The 26,967-nt window shown below is 34.6% G+C and overlaps 1 protein-coding gene across 1 annotated transcript in view; it reads right to left on the bottom strand.

Moving 5' to 3' along the window:
- The window catches only part of LOC136024967 (uncharacterized), a 90,083-nt gene that overhangs the window by 14,376 nt on the left and 48,740 nt on the right, over positions 1-26,967 (bottom strand). Inside the window, exons 8-10 of the mRNA XM_065700572.1 lie at positions 17,554-17,726; positions 8,971-9,115; positions 1,794-1,969 (exon numbers count right to left, since the gene is read on the bottom strand). Of these exons, the coding sequence (XP_065556644.1) occupies positions 1,794-1,969; positions 8,971-9,115; positions 17,554-17,726 (494 nt within the window). The remainder of the gene's footprint in view (positions 1-1,793; positions 1,970-8,970; positions 9,116-17,553; positions 17,727-26,967) is intronic.

Genomic DNA, 26,967 nt, shown 5'->3' with positions numbered 1-26,967 from the left:
CTTAGTTTTGATCAGACGATTTTGAGAAATAAGGGATGGGGAAGGAGGCCTAGTTGCCATGCAATTTTTCGGTTACGTAAAAAGGCAACTATTAATTTTAATTTTTAACGAATTTTTTTATTATCAAAAAATATACGTAACTTTAGAATTAACTTATGTAAGAAACTTTTATATTCTTTAATTTTTATTATGTATATGAGGTTTGTACCCTCGTTAATACCTCGTTCTTTACAATAAATCGTAAGTTTTGTCCCAATTCTTTAAGAATGACCCCTGAATCAGAAAGGCCGTAGAATAAATAGTTGAAATTACTAAAAATATTATAGCATAAAGAGCGAGGTATTCATCTCCTCCTAAATACCTCGCTCTTTATGCTAAAGTATTTTTAGAGCCCCTCATATGCGTAATAATCTCTGTTCGTTTTAAGTTTCAATGCTACTCTTTTCTTTCAATTGAAAAAAACTTTTCCATGTTTATTTTTTCATTGTTTTTTTTATAGTAATTTTAGAAAACCCCTGCGCCCTTTTCATTGAATTTCTGTTCCCCCATGACATATTTCTCCAAGCAAAGATCCTCCCACGTAGCCCCCTACCCTCAACCCCACCCCCAAAACCAAAAAAAAAATCCCCTGAAAACGACTGTACACTTCCCAATAACCATTATTATATGTAAACACGGGTCGAAGTTTGTAACTTGCAGCCCCTACCCCAGGGACTGTGGGGGAGTAAGTCATTCCCAAAGACATAGTTATTAAGGTTTTTGACTATGCGGAACAAAATGGCTATCTCAAAATCTTGATCTGTCGACTTTGAAGAAAACATGAGCGTGGGAGGGGGCCTAGGTGCCCTCCAATTTTTTCGGTCACTTAAAAAGGGCACTAGAACTTTTCATTTCCGTTAGAATGAGCCCTCTTGCGACATTCTATGACCACTTGGTCGATACGATGACCCCTGGGAAAAAACAAACAAAAAATAAACAAATAAACACGCACCCGTGATTTGTCTTCTGGCAAAAAATACGAAATTCCACATTTTTGTAGATAAGAGCTTGAAAATTTTGCTGTAGGGTTCTGTGATAAGCCGAATACGATGGTGTGATTTTTGTTAAGATTCTGTGACTTTTAGGGGGTGTTTTCCCTATTTTCTAAAATAAGGTAAATTTTTTCAGGCTCGTAACTTTTGATGACAAAGACTAAATTTGATGAAACTTATATATTTAAAATCAGCATAAAAATATGATTCTTTTGATGTATATTTTAGCATCAAAATTCCGTTTTTTCGAGTTTCGTTTACTATAGAGCCGGGTCGCTCCTTACTACAGTTCGTTACCACGAACTGTTTGATTAAGTTATAAGAGTCAAAAGTTATTGGAAAAACATAATTTTAATAAATTTATGAAATGAAATAAAATTAAACTAATCATCAAAAAGATATTCAATAAAGCCATATTTTTACTTTCCTTGAGCTCCTATAAAAGTGCCACAACCCCTACTTAATCATTACAATATTTTACGCTTATATTATAACAGGAATTGTAATTTTACTAGCAAATTCATTGGAGTTTTATATCAAATTTTATCAATTGGACAATATCAGCAAGTATACAGAAGAAAAGTGAAAAGAAAAAAAATGATATTTTGGTAAGAACCTCTGCCAAGCCATCCTCAGTTCTAAAAAGAGAAGAACAAACTAGCTTTTTCACTGACTTGACGTTTTTGACGAATTTGACGTTTGACGATAAAACATTACCAGGATATATTTACATCATATTAGGATATATTTGGAAGTACTTACCAGGGACTTTAGAGGGCATCACTGGTATATCAGGCATCACTGTAGATAACGGCATTATCTTATTTTCAAACAAAGTTGCATTGTCCACACAATTAGCACTTCCAACTTCATAACTCCCGTAGCTATTGTAAGGGCAGGTTGCATAGGGACTGATATTCCCACCAACATAGCTGAAACTAAATAAGACAAGATTTTAACAAAAATAAGGCTTAGGTATTTGCCATGATGTAAAGTAGGGGCCACAGTTCACATAAACATGGGGAAGAGGAGGGGGCATGAATTTTTCAAACAAGAGAGCGGAAAAAAGAGAAAAGAGGGTTTTTTTAGAGATGAGCAAGAGACTACTAGAAGACCGTTGGGAAAGACGCAGCCAACAGATTTAAGTGGGTGTTGGGAGTGATATCCAAGTTCCTTGGTTTCACGCAGCACATTTCTACGTCTGGCTCCCTAAGAAACCTAACCTAACCTAAATCAGTAGCCCCCAGTATCGATGTCGAATTGAAAATGTCTCACAAACGGTCGAGAAGAAGAAAATAATGTATTCAGTCGTCTAACCATGCTGTCGTGTATGATGTTCTATAGCATCATACATAGCTGTATCCATAAGTTGGCATAGTCTGTTCTCAAAATCGAACTATATTTAGGGAGGGTGGATCCTCAAATGTTGCTGAGGACCCCCAAAATGCTTGGCCAGATAAAGGGTCTTGCAGGCTTATAGGTCTTGGTTGGATTATGTTTGACGATTGACAGATACCTTAATGCACGATTGATGATAATGTATACTTCCACTGACAATCTTCCCGAAATTGAGGGTAAATTATCAAGGGGAATGGTTTTGGCTTTGGTAGCTCCTGAAGCTATATCAACAAATGCAAGTGTGGTGACAGTTCCTGTGATTCAGCCACCAAAAAAAAGCCAGTTTTGATAGGATCACGTGACAAAGTTTCAGCAGCCAATGCAAGGCATGCTTCGCCATTAGCCGAATCTGTCAGGGCTCTGAAGGTAATCAATAAGGAATAGTCAGTTCCAAGTAAAACTGATACACCTAAGTCATTGAAGTTGTATAATATGGGTCTCCGAAATACATATACGAGGTTGCCATGACATTAATGCCATGCCTGCCACCAATCTCCCTTCTGAGAGTGTTTTCCCAAGCTGATCAATTAATCAAGCAGTTCGTGATAACAAAATGTAAGTATTTAGCGACTCAGCCCAAAAGCAACCAAACCTCTAAAAATTATATATATAGTATATATATATATATATATATATATATTAATATATATATATATATATTAATATATATATATATACATAATATATTATATATTTATATATAAAATATATTATATATATATATATATATATATATATATATATATATATATATATATATATATATATAAAATATATATATATATATATATATGTATGTATGTATGTATATATAAAATACATTATATATACATATATATATATATATATATATATATATATATATATATATATATATATATATATATATATATATATATATATATGTATGTATATATAAAATACATTATATATACATATATATATATATATATATATATATATATATATATATATATATATATATATATATGTATATATATATATATATATATATATATCTATATATATAAAAATAAGTTGTCTGTCTGTGGATGTGTGGATGGATGTGTGGATGGATGTGTCAGGTGACGTCACCTGAAAAAACTGGATTAGGTGACGTCAAAACTGAAAAAACTAAAAAAAGGCAAAAACTACAAAAAAAACTAAAAACTAATAAAAAAAATAAAAAAGCTAAAAAACTAAAAAAAACTATAAAGGTAAAAACCAATAAAAAACTAAAAAAAAAACTGAAAAAACTAAAAAAAGGCAAAAACTACAAAAAAAAACTAAAAACTAATAAAAAAAGTAAAAAAGCTAAAAAACTAAAAAAACTAAAAAAACTAAAAAAAGGTAAAAAACAAAAAAAAATAAAAACCAATAAAAAACTAAAAAAAAAAGTGAAAAAACTAAAAAAAGGCAAAAACTACAAAAAAAAACTAAAAACTAATAAAAAAAGTAAAAAAGCTAAAAAACTAAAAAAACTAAAAAAACTAAAAAAAGGTAAAAAACTAAAAAAAATAAAAAATAAAAAAAATAAAAAATAAAAAAAAACTAAAAAAAAGGAAAAAACTGAAAAATAAGCTAAAATAAAGGTAAAAACCAATAAAAAACTAAAAAAAAAAGGAAAAAACTAATAAATGACGACACTCAAAGAGAAAGCGACCAGGACATGTACACCGGGATACAAATGACGACCGGGACACAGGGAATATAAATAACGACCGGGACACAGGGACACAACTACAACGGGGACACCGGGGGAAACAGGGGGATATAAATGACGACCGGGACAAAAAAACTAAAAAGAAATAAAAACTAAAAACTAATAAAAAAAACTAAAAAATCTAAAAATCTAAATAAGCTAAAAAAGAAAAAAAAGGAAAAAAATAAAGGAGAAAAACAAAACTAAAAAACGAATGTATATACAGACCGGGACACCGGGATACAAATGATGACCGGGACCCGGGACACAGGGAATATAAATGACGACCGGGACACAGGGACACAACTACAACGGGGACACCGGGGGAAACAGGGGGATGTAAATGACGACCGGGACACCGGGACAGGGAATGGTCGATTAGCAATCACCATCAACAAAGCTCAAGGGCAATCATTAGAATCATGAGGTATAGATCTGAATACAGATTGTTTTCCCATGGACCATTATATGTTGCATGTTCAAGAGTCGGTAAACCTGACAATCTATTTATATGCAAAGACAATGGGACAGCAAAGAATGTTGTATATTCGCAAGTTTTACGTAGTTAAAACCATATATATATATATATATATCTATATTCACAGGTGGGACATAGGGACACAACTACAATGGCGCGTAACTATTATGGCGCGTAACGACTTACGCGCGCGGGGGGGCTTGGGGGGGGCGCGAAGCGCCCCCACCAACTAGGTGTTGGGGTGGCGCGAAGCGCCACCCCAACAGCTAGTATATATATATATATATATATATATATATATATATATATATATATATATATATATATATATATATATGTATATATAAAATACATTATATATATATATATATATATATATATATATATATATATATATATATATATATATATATGTATATATAACCGAAATATAACCGAAGCGACCCGGCTCAATAGTAACCGAAACTCTAAAAAATGGAATTTTGATACCAATACCGACATCAAAAGAATCGCATCTTAATGCTGATTTTAAATATTTAAGTTTCATCAAGTTTAGTCATACCCATCAAAAGTTACGAGCCTGAGAAAATTTGAGTTATTTTAGAAAATAGGGGGAAACGCCCCCTAGAAGTCTTAGAATCTTAAAGAAAATCACACCATCAGATTCAGCATATCAGAGAACCCTACTGTAGAAGTTTTAAGCTCCTATCTACAAAAATGAGGAATTTTGTATTTTTATCCAGAAGGCAGATCACGGATGCGTGTTTATTTGATTTTTTGTTTTGTTTTTTTTCCCAAGGGTGATCGTATCGACCCAGTTGTCCTAGAATGTTGCAAGAAGGCTCATTCTAACGGAAATGAAAAGTTCTAGTGCCCTTTTTAAGTGACCAAAAAAAATTGGAGGGCACCTAGGCCCCCTCCCACTCTAATTATTTTACCAGAGTCAACGAATCAAAGTTCTGAGATAACCATTTTATTCAACGTAGTAGAAAAACCTTATAACTATGTCTTTGGGGACAATTTACTCCCCCACAGTCCCCATGGGAGGGGCAACAAGTTACAAACTTTGACCAGTGCTTACATATAGTAATGGTTATTGCGAAGTGTACAGGCGTTTCCAGGAGGATTTATTTTGGTTGGGGGAGGGGTTGAGAAGAAGGGGGTATGCTGGGGGACTTTCCATCGATTATTTGTCATGGGGGGAGAAAATCTCCATGAAGGGAGCGCAGAATTTACTAGCATTATTAAAAAAAAAACAATGAAAAAATAAATATGAAAAAGTTCTTTCAGCTGGAAGCAAGGAACAGCATTAAAACTTAAAACAAACAGAAATTATTACCCATTTGAGGGGCTCACCCCCTCCTAATACCTCGCTCTTTACGCTAAAGTATTTTTAGAAATTTCAACTATTTATTCTACGGCTTTTGTGATTCTGGGGTCATTCTTAATGAATTGTGACAAAATTTAAGCTTTAGTGTAAAGAGTGAGGATCTGACAAGAGGACGAACCCCCTCATATATGTAATAAAAATATGAGAATACAAAAGCTCTTTGCGTAAGCTAATTTATAAGTTACGTAAATCTTTTACTCATAAAAATATTCTTAAAACATTAAAAGTTCTAGTTGCCTTTTTAATTAACCAAAAAATCGGAGGGCAACTAGGCTTCCTCCCCCGCTCTTTTTTCTCAAAACCATTCGATCAAAAGTTTGAGAAAGCCATTTAGCAAAAAAAAAATGCAAATTTCGTTTTAATTATTCCTCTGCGGAGAGCCAAAATCAAAACATGCATTGATTCAAAAACGTTCAGAAATTAAGTAAAAAAAACAAGTTTTTTTAACTGAAAGTAAGGAGCGACATTAAAACTTAAAACGACAGAAATTACTTTGTATATGAAAGAGGCTGCTTCCTCATCAATGCCCCGCTCTTTACGCTAAAGTTTTTAACTGTTTTAAAAAGAAGAATTGAGAGAAAGAGTCAAACTTTAGCGTAAAGAGCGGGGCGTTGATGAGGAAGCAGCCTCTTTCATATACGAAGTAATTTCTGTTCGTTTTAAGTTTTAATGTCGCTCCTTACTTTCAGTTAAAAAAACTTGTTTTTTTTTATTTAATAATCACACAGAATCAAACAGTTCGTGGTTACGAACTACAGTAAGGAGCAATCCGGCTTAATAGTCAACGAAACTTTAGTATTTTGATACTAATAGATACATCAAAAGAATTGAATTTTTATGCTAATTTTAAATGTATAAGTTTCCTCAAATTTAGTCTTACTTATCAAAAGTTACGAGCCTGAGAAAATTTGCCTTATTTTGGACAATAGGTGAAAACCCCACTAAAAGTCATAGAATCTTAACGACTGTAGAATGTAATATAAATGTAAAACCCCACTGTAGAATTCTCAAGCTCCTGTCTACAAATTTGTGGAATTTTGTATTTTTTGCCAGAAGATCGATCACGGTTGCGTGTTTATTTGTTGTTGTTTTTTGCTTTTTTTTGTTTTCTTTTGCTAGGGGTGATTGTACCGACCCAGTGGTCCTATAATGTTGCAAGAGGGCTCCTTCTTACGGAAATTTAAAGTTCTAGCGTCCTTTTAAGGGACCAAAAAAAAAATTATATTTGAAATCAAATATAACTTGACTCCCTCACACTCCCCATGGGAGGGGCTACAAGTTACAAACTGTGGCCAGTATTTACATATAGTAATGGTTATTGGAAAGCGTACAGACGCTTTCAGCAGCATTTTTCTTGGATAGGTAGGGGGTTCAGGGGAGGGGTTACGTGGGAGGATCTTTCCATTGAGGAATTCGTCATGGGAGGAGAGAATTCCCATGAAGGGGGTGCAGGATTTTTAATATTATTTAAAACCAAAAACAATAAAAAGATAAATACGAAAAAGTTTTTTCAACTGATAGTAAGGATCAGCATTAAAAGAAAACAAACTGAAATTATTACGCAAATGAGGTGTTCATCTCCTCCTAAACTTGCTCTTTACGCTAAAGAATTTTTAGTGATATCAACTATTTCTTCTACGGCCTTTGTGATTCAGGGGTCATTCTTAAAGAATTGGGAGAAAATCTAAGCTTTAGTGTAAAGAGCAAGGTTTTAAAGAGGGGGTAAAGCCCCTCATGTACGTAATAAAAATATACGAATATAGAAATTCGTTACGGAAGTTACGAATATCTTTTATTAATAAAAACGTTCGTAAAAAATTTGAAAGTTCTAGTTGCCTTTTTAAGTAAACAAAACATTGAAGGGCAACTAAGCCCCCTCCTCCACTCCTTTTCTCTCAAAATTGTCCGATTAAAGCTAAGAAAAAGCCATTTACTAAAAAGAAATGCAAATTTTATTCCAAGTATTCATGTGTGGAGAGCCAAAATCAAAACATACATTAATTCAAGTTTTTTAACTTAAAGTGACGTGCGACATTAAAATTTAAACCAACAGAAATTGGTCCGTATATGAAAGGGGCTGTTCCCTCCTCAACACGTCGCTCTTTACGCCGAAGTTTTTCACTGTTTTAAAAATTACGTTTGAGAGAAAGAGTCAAACTTTAGCGCAAAGAGCGGCGTGTTGAGGAAGGAACAGCCCCTCTCATATAAGGAGTAATTTCTGTTCGTTTTAAGTTTTAATGTCGCTCCTTACTTTCAGTTAAAAAAAAACTTGTTTTTTTTAATATTAATATAAAGCCAAATTATTTTCTTTTGCAGAATCAGTAAATTTGAACTTTCTTTGAAACTATGCTAAGCTTGAAGATAGAATTTGAAGCGTAAATAAAATTAACTTGGAAGGGGTTAAACTTGTAGCTATTTTTAGTTATATCAATTTATAGATTATTCAACGGTTATCAATTTAGTGTTTTTATTTCAGACATAAATATCAATACATATGACAAAGATGTATCCAAGAAAGTTTTAATAATAACCAACCGTCTATAATAGGCTATGATAACTCTAATAGGGTTGGGGTGAGATCCGTAAGGACTTATATCTTACAGCTTTTCCTGGGGTTCATAGGGAGGTACTTAGACACAAATTCTATAATGCGCGCTTATTTCTGCAAAAAAATGATTGCATTTTGGAAGGCTTACACTTTTACATAAAGTAGAAAGAAGCACTGACAAATATAAAACGTCCTTTATTGATGTTTTAACACTCTCCACCCTCCTAGAATGCAAGTCAAAAAATCTCTTCGGGAAAAAGTGACCCAGAAAAGATTTTTTTTTCTTATTTTTAACTCTATTCCACATAGCACTGATAAACAGCCTATGATTAGGCGGGGATTTGAAGGTAAGATGGAGGAGGGGTCACCAGTATGCTGGCCTGGACAAAACAAAAACTACGCAAAAAAATTAGAAAAACTTACGTTCCAGTATGATGCTGATAAGATGTAGAATGCTGCTCATTATCATATGATGGTAGTTGGTTCCCCCTTATTTGGGCTCTTTGGACCCTGACTTCATTTTCAACCCTTCTCTTTTGCTGTTTTGACATTTGCCCAAATTTCATGGCTAAAAATAGAATATAGTATTTTAATACTTTAAGATCTCGAGAGTTTTTGGAAGTTAGTCTTGTGAACTATATTTTTCATTTACAAGTGTATTTGTATAGAGAAATAATCAAAAATGGAGATACCTGGAAATAATCAATTATATCCAGCTAAAAAACTGTACTTCAATAATTGAGGAGAGCAGAAAATATTTTTGAACAGCTAGAGTTAAAGGGTTGGAGGTTTCAAGTACTGCTTTTCAGAAAATTGAAGACATAGGTCTATTTTCAAAATATATATATTCTAACTCATATAACACGGTATTTATTCTAACTCTAACACGGTATTTAATAATATGAAAGTCACATAATTACACAGAATGTCAAACACGTGATCAATATATATTAAATGTCTTAAACCTACATGGATAATTGTTACAAAAAAAAAGGCAAAAAGAAATGCTAGTTATAAAATAACTTTCAACATTTTTTTTCTTGTCCCGCCTATCGTTTACCCTTCAAAAATCTCTCTTTGCTGAATGGCTACCTCCCCACATTCTTAATATCCACTTTACACTTATTTTTTGAAAATTCCGATGATGCAAACTTTCCCATTTACCCCAATCCCAAAGGTTTCTATCCTCAAATTTTTTAACTCCTTAAAATTGCACATAAAATGCTCTAAGTCCTCGCTTTCTCCACACATCAGGTAAAAATACGGGCCTTTCTGTGACCTGAACCTCCCGAAATACTCCCTTCTTTCATCGAAAGGCAAAACATTTCCCCTTGTATAGGCAAATTGTTACCGGCTAAATTGTAAAATTAGTTTTAGTCAGGGACAAATACGATAAACATGAATAAGGGGTCAGCTATAATCATAATAAACAAAAAAGGATTCACACAAAAGTTGGTTATTTGTTTCAATTTTTTTGTGTTTATTGATGCATATGCACCATATCTTAGTAAATCTAAATCATAAAATCCAAATGCTTAACAAGAAAATGGAGGGGAAGGATGCTAGGTGATTTAGCAATATCATAGACCAGAAATTTAAGAGAAGGAAAATTTTGGTATTTCATGGTCTTGACATTAAGTTTTAGTATTGCAAAGAAGAGCAAAAAAAACAAACTTAAAACCAAAGGAATTCGATTCAGTATTAGGTGTTATAAGCGGCAAAGGTGAGGACCCCTTGACGCATCGTTTCTCCAAAAACAGGTCAATTTTTCTAGACCAAGAAATTCCTTCGATTTTGTCCAATGTATCCCAGCCTATTATATAAAACATGTTTACAAATGGAATATTTCTTATTAGTTATGCAATTATTTAACCACGAAAGCAAAATGTTGACATTATCATTAATTTCATCCCATGAAAAAAGTATTACCATCTCATAAAAGGTGCTATTTTTTTTTTTTTTTTTTTTTTAAATATATTTTTCAAATTTGATTCCTTTCAAATTTGAAATTTGATCAAATTCGATTTTGTCCAATGTATCCCAGCCTATTGAGTTTAGTAAGTTTGTCTGAATGTAAACAGTGAGAAAATTATTAAATTTGGATTACAATGATTCTCTTGGATTGACTGATACAGTGTATCTGTGGATGCTTAAGTGGGCTAGGTTAAACCTACCTTACTAAGATCTGCCCATAAAGTTGGCATTTGTTTGAAGCTATCTTTTGAAATAACTAACTAATTTTTTTTTGGCGTTGACATTATTAGATTCTTACTAATTTCAGTTATTATAGATGGCGTTCATTTAGACGCTGAACCGTGAACGGGATACCGTGATCGGGATACCTAGTTTGTTACTCGAAGATGTCCAAAGTAAAATCGTCCCTAGAGACGTCTGATCACGAATCGTTGAAGTCTCTTACTGTCATGAATGAAAAAAGTGTTGCAGTGCTGCTGGATATGTTGAAGGACGTAATAGGGTCATTCAAAGTCCCCGGTGGCAAATTTAATGCCTCCCAAATATGCAGCAGAATCCAATATCTTCACCAACGAACAATCGAAGAGAACATTGAACTCCTCCGAATCGAAAATTCCCGTCTGAATGAAGTTGTGAATCTCCAGAAAGAGCTTGAGCGGATAAAATCGCAAAAAAATGGACAGATTTATGTACCCGCACCCCAGCAGGCGTCTTATGCCCAAGCGCTCAAGGGTCCTGAAACATTCTCTGTGATTCTGGAGCCTGTATCTGTGGAAAAACGAAACCGTATGAATTTTGACGAAGCCATGCAAGTTACGGAATCAATCAGCAGAGTTGTCAAAGGAGAAAATTCCGATTTTTCCGTGAAGAAAGTTGTTCCGGCGAAGGAAGGTAGAGTCATCTTGGAATTGGGGTCGAAAAGGGAGCTAGAGGCAGCCATGTCAGTACTGACAGAGAAAGTGTCGGACACGAAGTACAAACCGAAAGAGGTGAAAAAGCACTTTCCAAGAATGTTAGTCAATGGGGCTCCCTCCCCTCAGGTCAAAGACGAAAGTGAAAAATACCTGCTGCAGTGTAACCCAGAAATTCAGCGGATGGCCAACGAAGGGGAAAGCTTCAGGATCATCACCATTCTTGAAAACGCGTCGAAAAGGAAAGTTGTTGTGGAAGTGAGTCCAAAGATCCGCCAATTTATACTGTCCCAAAGAGGCTTACGGATCGGTTTTATCCTTGCCTCTTGCGACGACTATGTACACTTGATAAGATGTAGCAAATGTTGCTTATACGGTCATCGGAAGACAGATTGTAGAGCGGACGAAGTATGCTCATGGTGCATGGGCCCGCACACTTATAAAAATTGCGACAAGTCCTTTTCGTCCCGCCCAAATTGCCGGGCTTGCGAAAAAAACAAACTTAAGTCAGATGGGCATGCTGCCTATGAGTTAAGCAAATGCCCGGTTGCAAAGAAGTTAACTGCTCGTTTAAAGAATAATATCCAGTTTAATTGACTCAATCTCGAGATGTGAATATTGATAAGAATAACTTAACAGTGCTTCAAATTAATTTGCAACATTCTTATTCAGCAGCCCTACAGTTGCAAAAAACAATAGAAGAACTGAAACCGGATATAGTTCTGTTGCAAGAACCGTATGTAAATAAATTCTGTAAAATATCATGTGTTCCATATAGTTACAAGTGTTTCTCTAAAATTGACACAGATAAGAAATTTTTTTGTGCTGCCGTATTAGTGAAAAATAGTCTAAAAGCTGACGTACACCATAACCTCTCGTCTAATGAATGTGTGACAGTCTCAGTTTATTTGAACAGTAGAACTTTGACATTCTGTTCGGTATATTGTCCTCCTTCGGTGCAGCGATTGACAGATAATATCAGTTGTTTAGACAAGGTCAGACATTTTGCTAATTACGTTGTTGGGGGGGATTTTAACGCTAAAAGCCCTTTGTGGCTGAGTAACAGTCAAACTGACAAGAAAGGCAAGGAGCTTGAAGATTTTTTTGCTAGTAAATCATTGTTAGTAGTGAATGATCCTAGTGAGACAACGTATGGGCTACGCAATACAACTAGCCCAGACGTTACTGCTGTAGGTACTAATCTTGTTCAAAGTGTAAGGTGTTGGAAAGTTCTTGATGAATACCCTTCTCTTTCGGATCACTCGTATATTTTATTTACTTTGGAGTTTAATTTTCCCATATTTGAAACTGAAGAGCCAAGATACATTTATAAGAAAACTAAATGGGATACTTTTAGTGCTACTTTATTACGTGGAATCGATGACATTTATTCTCTACCTATGTCCTCGGTGGAGGAAATTGATTGTGCTGCTAATGAAATTAAGAATTTAATGCAAAAAGCAACTAAGGAATCGACCCCTCTTAAAAATAGTCACAAACAAAGCAAATATGCAAGGTGGTGGAACCAAGATTTGACAGATTTAAGAAAGAAGTACAGACATGCTCAAAGGGTCTATAAGAGACTTGGTACCGTTGAAAGCGAGCAAATAAAGAATCAAACACATCTAGATTATAAAACGAAAATTTTGGCAGCGAAAAAGGAAGATTGGAAAAAGTTTTGCGAAGAAAAAGCTAGTTTGGACCCTTGGAACACTATAAATAAAATTTGCAAGTTAAAAGGCTCTGCAACTCTCCCAGTTCATATTTTAAAACAAGATGGGTCGATGACAGATTCACCTAAAGAGGCTGGAGAACAACTTCTAGGTAAATGGTTTTCGTCAGATGATAATTCTAATGACAGTGTTGCTCAAAAGTTGATAAGAAATGAAACAGAAAATATCTCTAGTGAAAATCAGGATAAAATGGAACCTATTACCATGGAAATTTTACAGGATGTTATTAAGTCAATCAAACCCATGAAGGCTCCGGGACCTGATGGTATAATGAATTTTACTATAAAGAAAAATATTAATGTTTTATCACCTACTTTGTTGAAGCTTTTTAATAGTTGCCTAAAGACATCATATTTTCCTGTCCTTTGGAAACAAGCAAATATTATAGTAATTCTTAAAAAAGGGAAAACTAATGATGGTAACCCCGGTTCTTATCGCCCGATTAGCTTGTTGTCAAACATCGGAAAAATTTTTGAACGGATTATTATGAATAGATTAGATAAACTTAGTTTGGATAATTGTTGGGTTTCTAAAAGACAATTTGGGTTTTGTAAGGGTAAAAGTACAATAGATGCAGTTGACAATATGGTAAGCGTTATTGAGAAAAATAAAGAGGAAAAGAAATTCACACTTTGCCTTTTTTTTGACATTAAAGGAGCATTCGACAATGCATGGCATCCAGGTATTTTAAAAAAGCTCAAGGATAAGAAATGCCCAACTCAATTGTTAAGATTAGTGAAAAGTTTTTTATCAGATAGGACGGTATCATATGGAAAAGATGTATCCCGGAAGTTGGAAAAGTCTTGTCCGCAAGGATCAATTTTGTCTCCTTTTTTATGGTTAATCAACATAAATGACCTTTTAGAAATGGATTTTGGTGAAAATTGTACGATTCAGGCATATGCTGACGATGTCACTGTAATTTTAACAGGTAAAAATATTCTGTTTTTAGAAAATTTGGCGGAAAAAATATTTCAGAAGTTTGAAGTGTGGGCTGCAGAAAACAAACTTACTTTCGACCAACGTAAAACAGAAGCTGTATTGTTCACAAACAAACACAAAGTTCCTGTTGTAAATCTTTTTTTTGGAGGAGAAAAAATTAATATACAACAAAAAGTCCGTTACTTAGGAATTATTTTAGATAGGAAACTTTTATGGACTGATCATGTCTCTTCCCGAGTTACTGCTGCAAAGCAGTATTCGACGAGACTCCTTTGTGCAGCGAAGATGACATGGGGTCTCAAACCACAAGCTTTAAGAAAATTATATAAATCAGTTATAGAAAGTACAATTTTGTATGGGGTATCAGTTTGGTTTTCAGCTCTTAGAAAGAAAAATATTTTACAAATGCTACAGTCTGCTCAAAGAACTTCAATGATAATAATCTCAAAATCTTTCCGTTCTGCCCAAAATGACGTAATTACGGCCATTGCTGGGGTACTGCCAATTTCTTTCCGAGCGACTGAGCTAGCGACATTGCGCTATGCGAAAAAAGGCCGTCCCAGTCACTGGCCAAATTTCACTTCTCCTGAATTCCCCCTTTCTAAACGCTCATCCAATCATAGTACTTTCACTGATGAATCATTAGTAGATATCTTAGGCCTTTCGACAGTACGAGAAATCCATACTTCAACCTTTCATATTAATAGAAAGGCATTGAAAAATATACTTTACGGACGATGGTATGAAGAATTTAAGAATAAAGCTAGTTCTTGGTCAATTCGCTTTTTTGCTTCAACAGAAGATTTATTAGCTGTTAGCAAAGTTCAGCCCTCCTACCATCTAACGCAGATTATTACGGGTCATTGCAGGCTAAATTTCTTTCTTCGCCGAATAAACAAAATTGATACGGAGTTGTGCCTTTGCGGTGTAAATGAAACTTGTTCCCATTTTCTTTTTGAGTGCCCTATTTATGCTCGTGAACGTTTAGAATTAATATTTCACCTTTATAGTATCAATGTTCCTTTTCCGTTTAATCTTGATTTGATTTTTAAATTTAGGAATGTTAGAAATATTTTACTGAAATACATAAGAAAAACTAAACGTTTGGATTTGGGGTTATAATCTTATTTTTTAAAAAAAATATGTGGATTTTTTTTTATGTCTGATAACGGAATTCATTGTGTATTATTTAGTTTGTCTTTTTGTTTTTGTTTTCTCTTGTTTAGTTAGATTGTATGTACAAAATTATGTGTTTTGTAGTTTATTTTAGATGTTTAGTTTTGTCTCTTTGTTAGTCGTGAAATGCCGTAAGGCTAATTTTTTTTTTTTTTTTTTTCTTTTTCTTTTTGTCCATAGTGTTTAGCTTTAGAATAGAAAGTGAAATACTTTTTTTAAGTTGAATCACTAAATAAATTCATTCATCCCAGCCTATTATATAAAACATGTTTACAAATGGAATATTTCTTATTAGTTATGCAATTATTTAACCACGAAAGCAAAATGTTGACATTATCATTAATTTCATCCCATGAAAAAAGTATTACCATCTCATAAAAGGTGCTATTTTTTTAAATATATTTTTCAAATTTGATGGGATGTTAAAAAAATCCTAGTAAAAGAATAGCCTACTAAACTGTTCAGTTTAATTATTCTTATTGTGAGAAACAATCAATGTTTTGATTGACAATCTATATTGTTTTTCTTTATATTATGGGATTTTGAAAAGATTGACAAGCTTTACGGGCTAAACGTAAGAAAATATTGCCATCGAATATCATAAAGAAACCAAACTTTGCGCAGTATATGAATAAAGGGTAGATATATTACCATTTTTTTGGGGGGGGAGTGCAGAATTTTTTCCTAATATGCCTTATTATAATTTACCTGGTCTTCCAGTCTTTCCCATGAAAAAATCAGAACTCGTGTGTTTTTGGGACCTATGTGAGAAACTACCATTAAGAGTTAAAGACTAAATAAGACATAAAAATTAGGATTTGTTTCATAAAAACAAATCCTGCCATCTAGAGTAACACAAAATAAATTTTTTTTACAAATCCAAGTGCTAAGATCCATCTCTCTACTCTGATTATATTTGTCGCTTAATCAAAATGCTAATATATCAACTCACAGCCAAACGAATCGTTGGGGAGAGCTTGGATGACAATTTCAGCTTTGACCACTGATCAGAGTAGAATGAAAAAGCATTTCCTCAAAAGAAAGGCCCAAGAAGTAAGAATAGAATCCCTTGATATTCATCGAAGTCGTTCTCTGTCTAGACTCAGAGCCCCGGGACATCGGTGGTGAGTCATGGTATGATGTTTGGGGTTTACTTTTCAAAAATACAAAGTATTTGGGTGAACCTTGCACAGAATGTTTGGGAAAATTTTGAACTAGATCAAAACAGTTTATGCGTATGTGGGTTGTCAAAACGGTGTAACTCAGGAATGACTGAGTTTTTTTTTAATCGGAACTTTCAGGGGACGACGAGGGAGACTGATGCAACTACCACCACTTCTATTGCTACCAATACTACTTTTACTACCATCACTAAAATTACTGCTTGTGTAGCGACTTCTGTGCATATTGAAATATATATCTTAGAAAATGTATAATGGAAGTTGAACTAGATCGAAACATGCTAACTTCATAAAAATACCTAATAAGGGCGTATTGACAATAATTATGGAACGGCTATCAAGAAGAAACTTCTTGGGTATTGTGAGTTGGATGTTGAAATGGCAAAGGGTCAAAAAATACCCACTACTACTGCTATTAATACTGAAACTACTAATGATCCCACTACTACCACTACTGCTATGATTCTAGTACAATTCAGACTTCGCGTGTGAATGTGACAATTTGACAGATTATCGAGGGGGAATTTGAACTAAATCAAAACGTACTTTTTGCGTTCAGAATGTCAAGAAGGTAAATCTAAAAAACAGATTTGGGTATTGAAGTAAAGATGACTTGACAAAAAGATAATACGCAATTGCCACTTTTTAACGCTGCTGCCACGCTATTAATGCTAGTACTGCCACTACTGCAACTAAAATTAGACTATTAAGATGAAAAGGGCATAAAAAGGGGTTCAAAAACTTACATGAGCAATGTTTTTGGTACGGCTAACCCTATCAAGGTAAATCGTCCACGGTCTGATAAGGGTTATGTTCAACAGACCAATAGACAACCTGTACATGTGCATGCTGTTATTAATACTGAGCCATCCTCAGTTCTAAAAAAGAGAAGAATAAACTAGCCTTTTCAGTGATTGACAGATTTGACTTTTGACGATTGACTTAGCTTGCCTACCGACCCGTTTTTCTTTAAAAGTGATGTTAGATGTTCTTTATTTAAGCTGAAAAACATGTTTTTGTAAGAACTTATTTACAAAACATTACAAAGATGTATTTACATCATATTATGATATATTTGCAAGTACTTACAAGGGGCTTTAGAAGACATCACTGCTATATCAGGCATCATTGTTCCTGAAGGCATGATCTTGTTTTCAAACAAAGTTGTATTGTCCACACAATCAGCGCTTCCAGCTTCATAACTCCCATAGCTATTGTAGGGGCAGGTTGAATAGGCAGGTGAACCACCAACATAGCTAAAACTAAATAAGACAATATTTTAATAAAAATAAAGTTTAAGATATTTCCCATTATCTAAAATGGGGGCACCGGCTCACACAAACATGGGGAAAATGACGGGGCAGGAAATTTTTCAAAAGAGACTTGAAAAAAGAGAAAAGAGAATATTTTTTCGAGATGAGAAAGAGACTAATAGAAGACAACTGGGAAAGATGCAGCCAACAGATTTAAGTGGTCGTTGGAAGTGATCCCCAAGTCCCTTTGTTCCACACAGAACGATTCCACGTCTAGCTCCCTATAAAACTAAGTAAGTCAGTAGCCCCCAGTATGGATGTCTCTACAATATGTCTCAAATTTGAACCATTGTCTCTATCAAACTTGAGACCAGCTGTTTCAAAGTGGAACCAACGGTGGAGTCCTGGTTTTACTCGCGAGATTGAAGTTTTCATGGCTGCCAGTGAAGCTTTAACAAAAGGCTGATGGTACCACAATTCTTTTAAATTAGTCTACGCTAAAGGGAAAAACCCTTTAAATACTAAATAAAAAAAAACTAGTTTTTTTAACTGAAAGTAAGGAGCGACGAGCGACATTAAAACTTAAAACGAACAGAAGTTACTCCGTATATAAAATGGGTTGTCCCCTCCGCAGTCCCTCGCTCTTTACGCTAAAGTTTTTAATTGTTTTAAAAAGTAGAATTGTGGCAAAGAGTCAAACTTTAGCGTAAAGAGCGAGGGACTGCGGAGGGGACAACCCATTTCATATACGGAGTAATTTCTGTTCGTTTTAAGTTTTAATGTCGCTCCTTACTTTAAGTTAAAAAAACTAGTTTTTTTATTTAATTCCTGAACGTTTTTGAATTAATGCTTGTTTGATTTTGGCTCTCCGCATATAAATTATTGAAATGAAATTAGAATATTAATTTTTTTTTTGGCTAAATGGCTTTCTCTTAGTTTCGATCAGACGATTTTGAGAAATAAGGGGTGGGGAAGGAGGCCTAGCTGCCCTCCAATTTTTCGATTACTTAAAAAGGCTACTAGAACTTTTAATTTTCAACGAACGTTTTTATTAGTAAAAAATATACGTAACTTAAGAATTAACTTACGTAACAAACTTTTATATTCTTATATTTTTATTATGTGTACGAAGGGGTTTGTACCCTCGTTAATACCTCGCTCTTTACACTAAATCGTAAGTTTTGTCCCAATTCTTTAAGAATGACCCCTGAATCAAAAAGGCCGTAGAATAAATAGTTGAAATTACTAAAAATATTTTAGTATAAAGAGCAAGGTATTTATCTCCTCCTAAATACCTCGCTCTTTATGCTAAAGTATTTTTAGAACCCCTCATATGCGTAATAATCTCTGTTCGTTTTAAATTTCAATGCTATTCCTTACTTTCATTTGAAAAAACGTTTTCATGTTTATTATTTCATTGTTTTTTTATAGTAATGCTAGAAAATCCTGCGCCCTTTTCATTGAATATTTCTTCCCCCATGACATATTCCTCAAAGGAAAGATCCTCCCACAAAGCCCTCTCCCATCAACTCCACCCCTCAAACCAAAAAATCCCCCTGAAAACGTCTGTACACTTCCCAATAACCATTACTATATGTAAACACTGGTCAAAGTTTGTAACTTGCAGCCCCTCCCCCAGCAATTGTGGGGGAGTAAATCATTCCCAAAGACATAGTTATAATGGTTTTCGACTATGTGGAACAAAATGGTTATCTCAAAATTTTAATCTGTTGACTTTTGGAAAAAAATCAGCGTGGGAGGGGGCCTATTTGCCCTCCAATTTTTTATCACTTAAAAAGGGCACTAGAACTTTTCATTTCCGTAAGAATGAGCCCTCTTGCAACACTCTAAAACCACTTGGTCGATACGATGACCCCTGGGGAAAAGAAAAAAAACAACAAACAAACAAATAAACACGCACCCGTGATTCTTGAAATAGATAAGAACTTGAAATTTTTGCTATGAAGTTCTCTGATATGCCGAATGCAATAGTGTGATTTTCGTTAAGATTCTATGTCTTTTAGGGGATGTTTCCCCCTTTTTTCGAAAATAGGGCAAATTTCCTCAGGCTCATAACTTTTGATGACAAAGACTAAATTAATTGAAACTTATATATTTAGAATCAGCGTGAAAATTCGATTCCTTTGATGTATCTTTTAGCATAAAATTCCGTTTTTTAGAGTTCCGTTTACTATTGAGCCGGGTCGCTCCTTACTTCAGTTCTTTACCACGAACTGTTTGAAAAGAAAATAATTCGGTATTTCGTGGCTTCTGACATTATTACTCCTTTGCGGAAGTTAGGCTCAAAATTAGAAAAGGATTATATTTTTTCTCTGGGCCCCTTCCCCCTCTTAGTTCGTTTATTTTCCTGTTAGTTTTCACCTGTTTTCGCTTTATAGTTGTGTTATCTCTTAGCAGTTCTTTCGTTAGTTGAGTTATGGTTGCGGTATATATGTTTTATCGCTCGTATAGTTGTGTTATTTTCAAATTATACTCCATAATAGAGAGGCTCCGAACACCCAACATTGTATATTAAGCTCTGAATTTGACGTTTTTTCTAACGTGACCAAATTCGTCCTGCGCCCTTTTCATTGAATTTTTCCCCATGACATATTTCTCCAAGGAAAGATCCTCCCACATAGCCCCCTCCCTCAACCCTACCCCCAAAACAAAAAAAATCCGACCTGGCTCAATAGTAAACGGAACTCTAAAAAACGGAATTTTGATGCTAAAAGATATATCAAAAGAATCGGATTTTTATGCTGATTTTAAATATATAAGTTTCATCAAATTTAGTCTTTGTCATCAAAAGTTACGAGCCTGAGAAAATTTGCCTTATTTTGGAAAATAGGGGGTAACACCCCCTAAAAGTCATAGGATCTTAACGAAAATTACACCATCGCATTCAGCGTATCAGAGAACCCTTTAGAAAAAATTTCAACGTCCAATCTACAAAAATGTGGAATTCCGTATTTTTTGCCAGAAGACAAATCACGGGTGCGTGTTTATTTGTTTTTTGTTTGTTTTTTTTCCCCAGGGGTCATCGTATCGACCAAGTGGTCCTAGAGTGTTGCAAAAGGGCTCATTCTAACGGAAATGAAAAGTTCTAGTGCCCTTTTTAAGTGACCAAAAAACTTGGAGGGCACCTAGGCCCCCTCCCACGCTCATTTTTTCCCCAAAGTCAACGGATCAAAATTTTGAGATAGCCATTTTGTTCCGCATAGTCGAATACCATAATAACTATGTCTTTGGGGATGACTTACCCCCCACAGTCCCTGGGGGAGGGGCTGCAAGTTACAAACTTTGACCAATGTTTCAAACAGTTCGTGGTAACGAACTGTAGTAAGGAGCGATCCGGCTCAATAGTAACCAAAACTCTAAAAAATTGAATTTTGATATCAATAGCTACATCAAAAGAATCGCATTTTAATGCTGATTTTAAATATACAAGATTTTAAATATGCAAGTTACAAACTTTGACCAATGTTTACATACAGTAATGGTTACTGGGAAGTGTACCGACGTCATCAGGGGTTTTTTTTTGTGTTTGGGTATGGGGTTCAGGGGAGGGGGCTATATGGGAGGATCTTTCCTTGGAGGAATATTTCATGGGGGAAGAGAGATTCAATGAAAAGGGCGCAGGACTTTTTAGCATTACTATAAAAAAAAACAATGAAAATGTAAACATGAAAAAGTTTTTTCAATTGAAAGTAAGGAGAAGCATTAAAACTTAAAACGAACAGAGATTATTACGCATATGAGGGATTCTAAAAATACTCTAGCATAAAGAGCGAGGTATTTAGGAGGAGATAAATACTTCGCTCTTTATGCTAAATTTTTTTTAAATAATTTCAACTATTTATTCTACGGCCTTTCTGATTCAGGGGTCATTCTTAAAGAATTGGGATAAAACAAGATTTAGTGTGAAGAGCGAGGTATTAACGAGGGGACCAACCCCCTCATATATATAATCAAAAATATAAGAATATAAAAGTTTGTTACGTAAGTTAATTCTTAAGTTACGTATTTTTTTTTACTAATAAAAACGTTCGTAAAAATAAAAGATCTAGTTGCCTTTTTAAGTAACCGAAAAATTGGAGGGCAACTAGACCTCCTTTCCCACCCCTTATTTCTCAAAATCGTCTGATCAAAACTAAGAGAAAGCCATTTAGCCAAAAAAGAATTAATATGCAAATTTCATTTTTATAATTTATGTACGGAGAGCCAAAATCAGACATGCATTAATTCAAAAACTTTCAGAAATTAAATAAAAAAACAAGTTTTTTTATATGAAAGTAAGGAGCGACATTAAAACTTAAAACGAACAGAAATTACTCCGTATATGACAGGGGCTTTTCCTCCTCGACACCCCGCTCCTTGCGCTAAAGTTTGATTCTTTCTCGCAACTCTACTTTTTAAAACAATAAAAAACAATAAAAGGAGCGACCCGGCTCAATAGTAACCAAAACTCTAAAACATGGAATTTTGATAACAATAGCTACATCAAAAGAAACAGATTTTAATGCTGATTTTAAATATATAAGTTTCATCAAGTTTAGTCTTACGCATCAAAAGTTAAGAGCCTGAGAAAATTTGCGTTATTTTAGAAAATAGGGGAAAACACCCCCTAAAAGTCACACCATCACACAATCACACCATCAGATTCAGCGTATCAGAGAACCTTATTGTAGAAGTTTCAAGCTCCTATCTACAAAAATGTGGAATTTCGCATTTTTTGCCAGAAGACAAATCACGGATGCGTGTTCTGGGTCCAGGAGGAAAAGAATGGTCAGTGGGAGGGAGTATTTTTCCGTTGAGCTGCGAGCCGGATTTTACAGAATCAAAAAAAACATCAGAAATTACATGATTTTTTTCCAATTTGTAAAGCAGAAAGCAAAAAGGGTCATATCAAACAGTTCGTGGTAACGAACTGTAGTAAGGAGCGACCCGGCTCAATAGTAACCAAAACTTTAAAAAATGGAATTTTGATACCAATACCTACATCAAAAGAATTGCATTTTAATGCTGATTTTAAATATATAAGTTTCATCAAGTTTAATCTTACCCATCAAAAGTTACGAGCCTGAGAAAATTTGCGTTATTTTAGAAAATAGGGGAAACGCCCCCTAGAAGTCATAGAATCTTAACGAAAATCACACCATCAGATTCAGAGTATCAGAGAACCCTACTGTAGAAGTTTCAAGCTCCTATCTACAAAAATGCGGAATTTTGTATTTTTTGCCAGAAGGCAGATCACGGATGCGTGTTTATTTGTTTTTTGTTTTTTTTTTTCCCAGGGGTGATCGTATCGACCCAGTTGTCCTAGAATGTTGCAAGAGGGCTCATTCTAACGGAAATGAAAAGTTCTAGTGCCCGTTTTAAGTGACCAAAAAAATTGGAGGGCACCTAGGCCCCCTCCCACGCTAATTATTTTACCAAAGTCAACGGATCAAAATTCTGAGATAGCCATTTTATTCAGCGTAGTCGAAAAACCTTATAACTATGTCTTTGGGGACGAATTACTCCCCCACAGTCCCCATGGGAGGGGCAACAAGTTACAAACTTTGACCAATGCTTACATATAGTAATGGTTATTGGGAAGTGTACAGGCGTTTTCAGGAGGATTTTTTTGGTTGGGGGAGGGTTGAGAAGAGAGGGATATGCTGGGGGAACTTTCCATCGATAATTTGTCATGGGGGAAGAAACTCTCCATGAAGGGAGCGCAGGATTTACTAGCATTATTTAAAAACACAATGAAAAAATAAATATGAAAAAGTTCTTTCAGCTGGAAGTAAGGAACAGCATTAAAACTTAAAACAAACAGAAATTATTACCCATTTGAGGGGCTCACCTCCTCCTAATACCTCGCTCTTTACGTTAAAGTATTTTTAGTAATTTCAACTATTTATTCTACGGCTTTTGTGATCCTGGGGTCATTCTTAATGAATTGGGACAAAATTTAAGCTTTAGTGTAAAGAGCGAGGATCTGACAAGGGGGCGAACCCCCTCATATATGTAATAAAAATATGAGAATACAAAAGTCCTTTACGTAAGCTAATTTATAAGTTACGTAAATCTTTTACTAATAAAAATATTCGTAAAAAATTAAAAGTTAGTTGCCTTTTTAATTGACCAAAAACTCGGAGGGCAACTAGGCTTCCTCCCCCGCTCTTTTTTTCTCAAAATCATTCGATCAAAATTATGAGAAAGCCATTTAGCCAAAAAAAAATGCAAATTTCGTTTTAATTATTCCTCTGCGGAGAGCCAAAATCAAAACATGCATTGATTCAAAAACATTCAGAAATTAAATAAAAAAAAACAAGTTTTTTTAACTGAAAGTAAGGAGCGACATTAAAACTGAAAACGAACAGAAATTACTTCGTATATGAAAGAGGCTGCTTCCTCATCAACGCCCCGCTCTTTACGCTAAAGTTTTTTACTGTTTTAAAAAGAAGAATTGAGAGACAGAGTCAAACTTTAGCGTAAAGAGCGGGGCGTTGATGAGGAAGCAGCCTCTTTCATATACGAAGTAATTTCTGTTCGTTTTCAGTTTTAATGTCGCTCCTTACTTTCAGTTAAAAAAACTTGTTTTTTTTTTATTTAATTATATGTAAACACTGGTTGAAGTTTGTAACATGCAGCCCCTCCCCCAGGGACTGTGGGAGAGTAAGTCATCCCCAAATACATAGTTATTATGATTTTCGACTATGCTGAACAAAATGGCTATCTCAAAATTTTGATCCGTTGACTTTGGGAAAAAACTGAGCGTGGGAGGGGGCCTAGATGCCTTCCAATTTATTTGGTCACTTAAGAAGGTCACTAGAACTTTTTATATCCATTATAATGAGCCCTCTTGCGACATTCTAGGACCACTTGGTCGATACGACGACCCCTGGGAAAAAAAATAAATAAACACGCACCCGTGATTTGTCTTCTGGCAAAAAATGCAAAATTCCACATTTTTGTAGATGGGAGCTTGAAACTTCTACAGTAGGGTTCTCTGATACGCTGAATCTGATGGTGTCATTTTCGTTAAGATCCTACGATTTTTAGGGGATGTTTCCCCCTATTTTCCTAAATAAGGCAAATTTTCTCAGGCTCGTAACTTTTGATGGGTAGGACTAAACTTGATGAAACTTATATATTTAAAATCAACATTAAAATGCGATTCTTTTGACGTAGCTATTTATATCAAAATTCAATTTTTTAGAGTTTTGGTTACTATTGAGCCGGATCGCTCCTTACTGCAGTTCGTTACCACGAACTGTTTGATTGTCCTATTATAATCTTGATCGCTCCTTACTGCAGTTCGTTACCACGAACTGTTTGACTAAGGTTAAGTCATGTGATTACATTCGTCAAATTAAAGACGATTGCATGCCACCGCAGTGTTTCCACTTTTCTTTTCAAACAATCTGTAAAACTTTGGCAATTTTCGGTAGAAAATCGGTTGATGGCTCTCAGCATTGGATAGAATTTTCAGTAAGAATATTTTTTTTTGTAATATGTTTTTGAAGGTTTCCGAGTGATTTGTGAATAAAACATTCTAAACGTTCAGAGAGTAGATTTACAAGAGCCACATCCAATTCAAGAAAGAAAAACAGGATTTCATCAATCAATTTTTTTCAGACTTGAAAAAGGGAAGTAACTAAAGGCTAAAAAAAACGATATTTGAAAATGTTCGAATATTTTCAATTTTTCTTCGTTCCACGGTGAATTTTCGACGAAGAAAAAAAATCAGAAATTGAAATTGTCTCACAAATAGTCGAGATGAACAAAATAATGTATTCAATCGCGTAACTATGATACTTTATAGCGTCATACATAGCTGTATCCATAAGTCGGCATAGCTTGTTCTCAAGATCAAACTATATTTAGGGAAGGTGGATCCTCAAATGTTGATGAGGACCCCCAAAATGCTTGGCCAGTATGGTGTCTTACAGGCTTAAAAATCTTGGTTGGGTTACACCCGACGATTGCCACATACTTTAATGCACGATTAATGAGAATGTAAACTTTCCCTGACAATCGTCCTCAAGTTGAGGGTAAATGAGCATGGGGCTGGTCCTTACTTTCAGTTGAAAAAACTTTTTCATATGTTTTTCATTTTTTTTAAATAATGCTAGAAAATACTGCGCTCCCCTCATAGAATATCTCTTCTCCCATGACAAATTCCTCAAAGGGAAGAACCTCCAAAAAACCCTCCACTCAATTCCCTTCCACCCAGCCAAAAATCCCCTTGAAAAGGTCGATAAACTACCCAATAACCATTACTGTATGTAAACACTGGTCAAATTTTTTAACTTGCAGCCCATCTCCCAAGGACTCTAGGAGAGTAAGTCAGCCCTAAAGACATAATTATTATGGTTTTTCGACTATGTTGAACAAAATGACTTTCTCAAAATTTTGATCCATTGACTTTGGGAGAATAATGAGCGGGAGAGGGGGCCTAGGTGCCCTACAATTTTTTGCTCCTTGAAAAAAGCCCTAGAACTTTAAATTTCCGTTAGAATGAGTCCTCTCGTGACAATCTAGGACCACTTGGTTGACAAGATCACACCTGGGGATAAAACAAACAAACAAACAAACAAATAAACACGCACCCGTGATGGGTCTTCTGGCAAAAAAAAATATTAAGTTCCACATTTTTTTTGATGGGAGCTTTTGATGAGCAAGACTAATTTGATGAGAGTTTAACATTTAAAATCAGCATAAAAATCTTTACAGTGTACATAAGCTAAGAATCAATGGGCCATGACTCAGTTCAGAAGAGAATCACACAGAATATTAATACAAAGCTAGCCTTGAAGATAGAATTTGAAGCGTAAATTAAATAAAAAAACAAGTTTTTTTTAACTAAAATAAGGAGCGACATTAAAACTTAAAACGAACAGAAATTACTTCGTATATGAAAGAGGCTGCTTTCTCATCGACGCCTCGCTCTTTACGCTAAAGTTTGACTCTTTCTCTCAATTCTTCTTTTTAAAACAGTACAAAACTTTAGTGTAAAGAGCGGGGGGCTGATGAGGAAGCAGCCTCTTTCATATACGAATTAATTTCTGTTCGTTTTAAATTTTAATGTCGCTCCTTACTTTCCTTTAAAGAACTTGTTTTTTTTATTCAATTTCTGAACTTTTTTGAATCAATGCATGTTTTGATCTTGCCTCTCCGCACATAAATAATTGAAACGAAATTTGTATATTTTTTTTTTGGTTAAATGGCTTTCTCATAATTTTGATCGAATGATTTG

Source organism: Artemia franciscana, chromosome 3, assembly GCF_032884065.1.
Source record: "Artemia franciscana chromosome 3, ASM3288406v1, whole genome shotgun sequence".
NCBI classification, from domain to species: Eukaryota; Metazoa; Arthropoda; class Branchiopoda; order Anostraca; family Artemiidae; genus Artemia; species Artemia franciscana.
The sequence above is the reverse complement of the archived record's forward strand: the minus strand, read 5'-3'. Positions and strand labels throughout refer to the sequence as shown.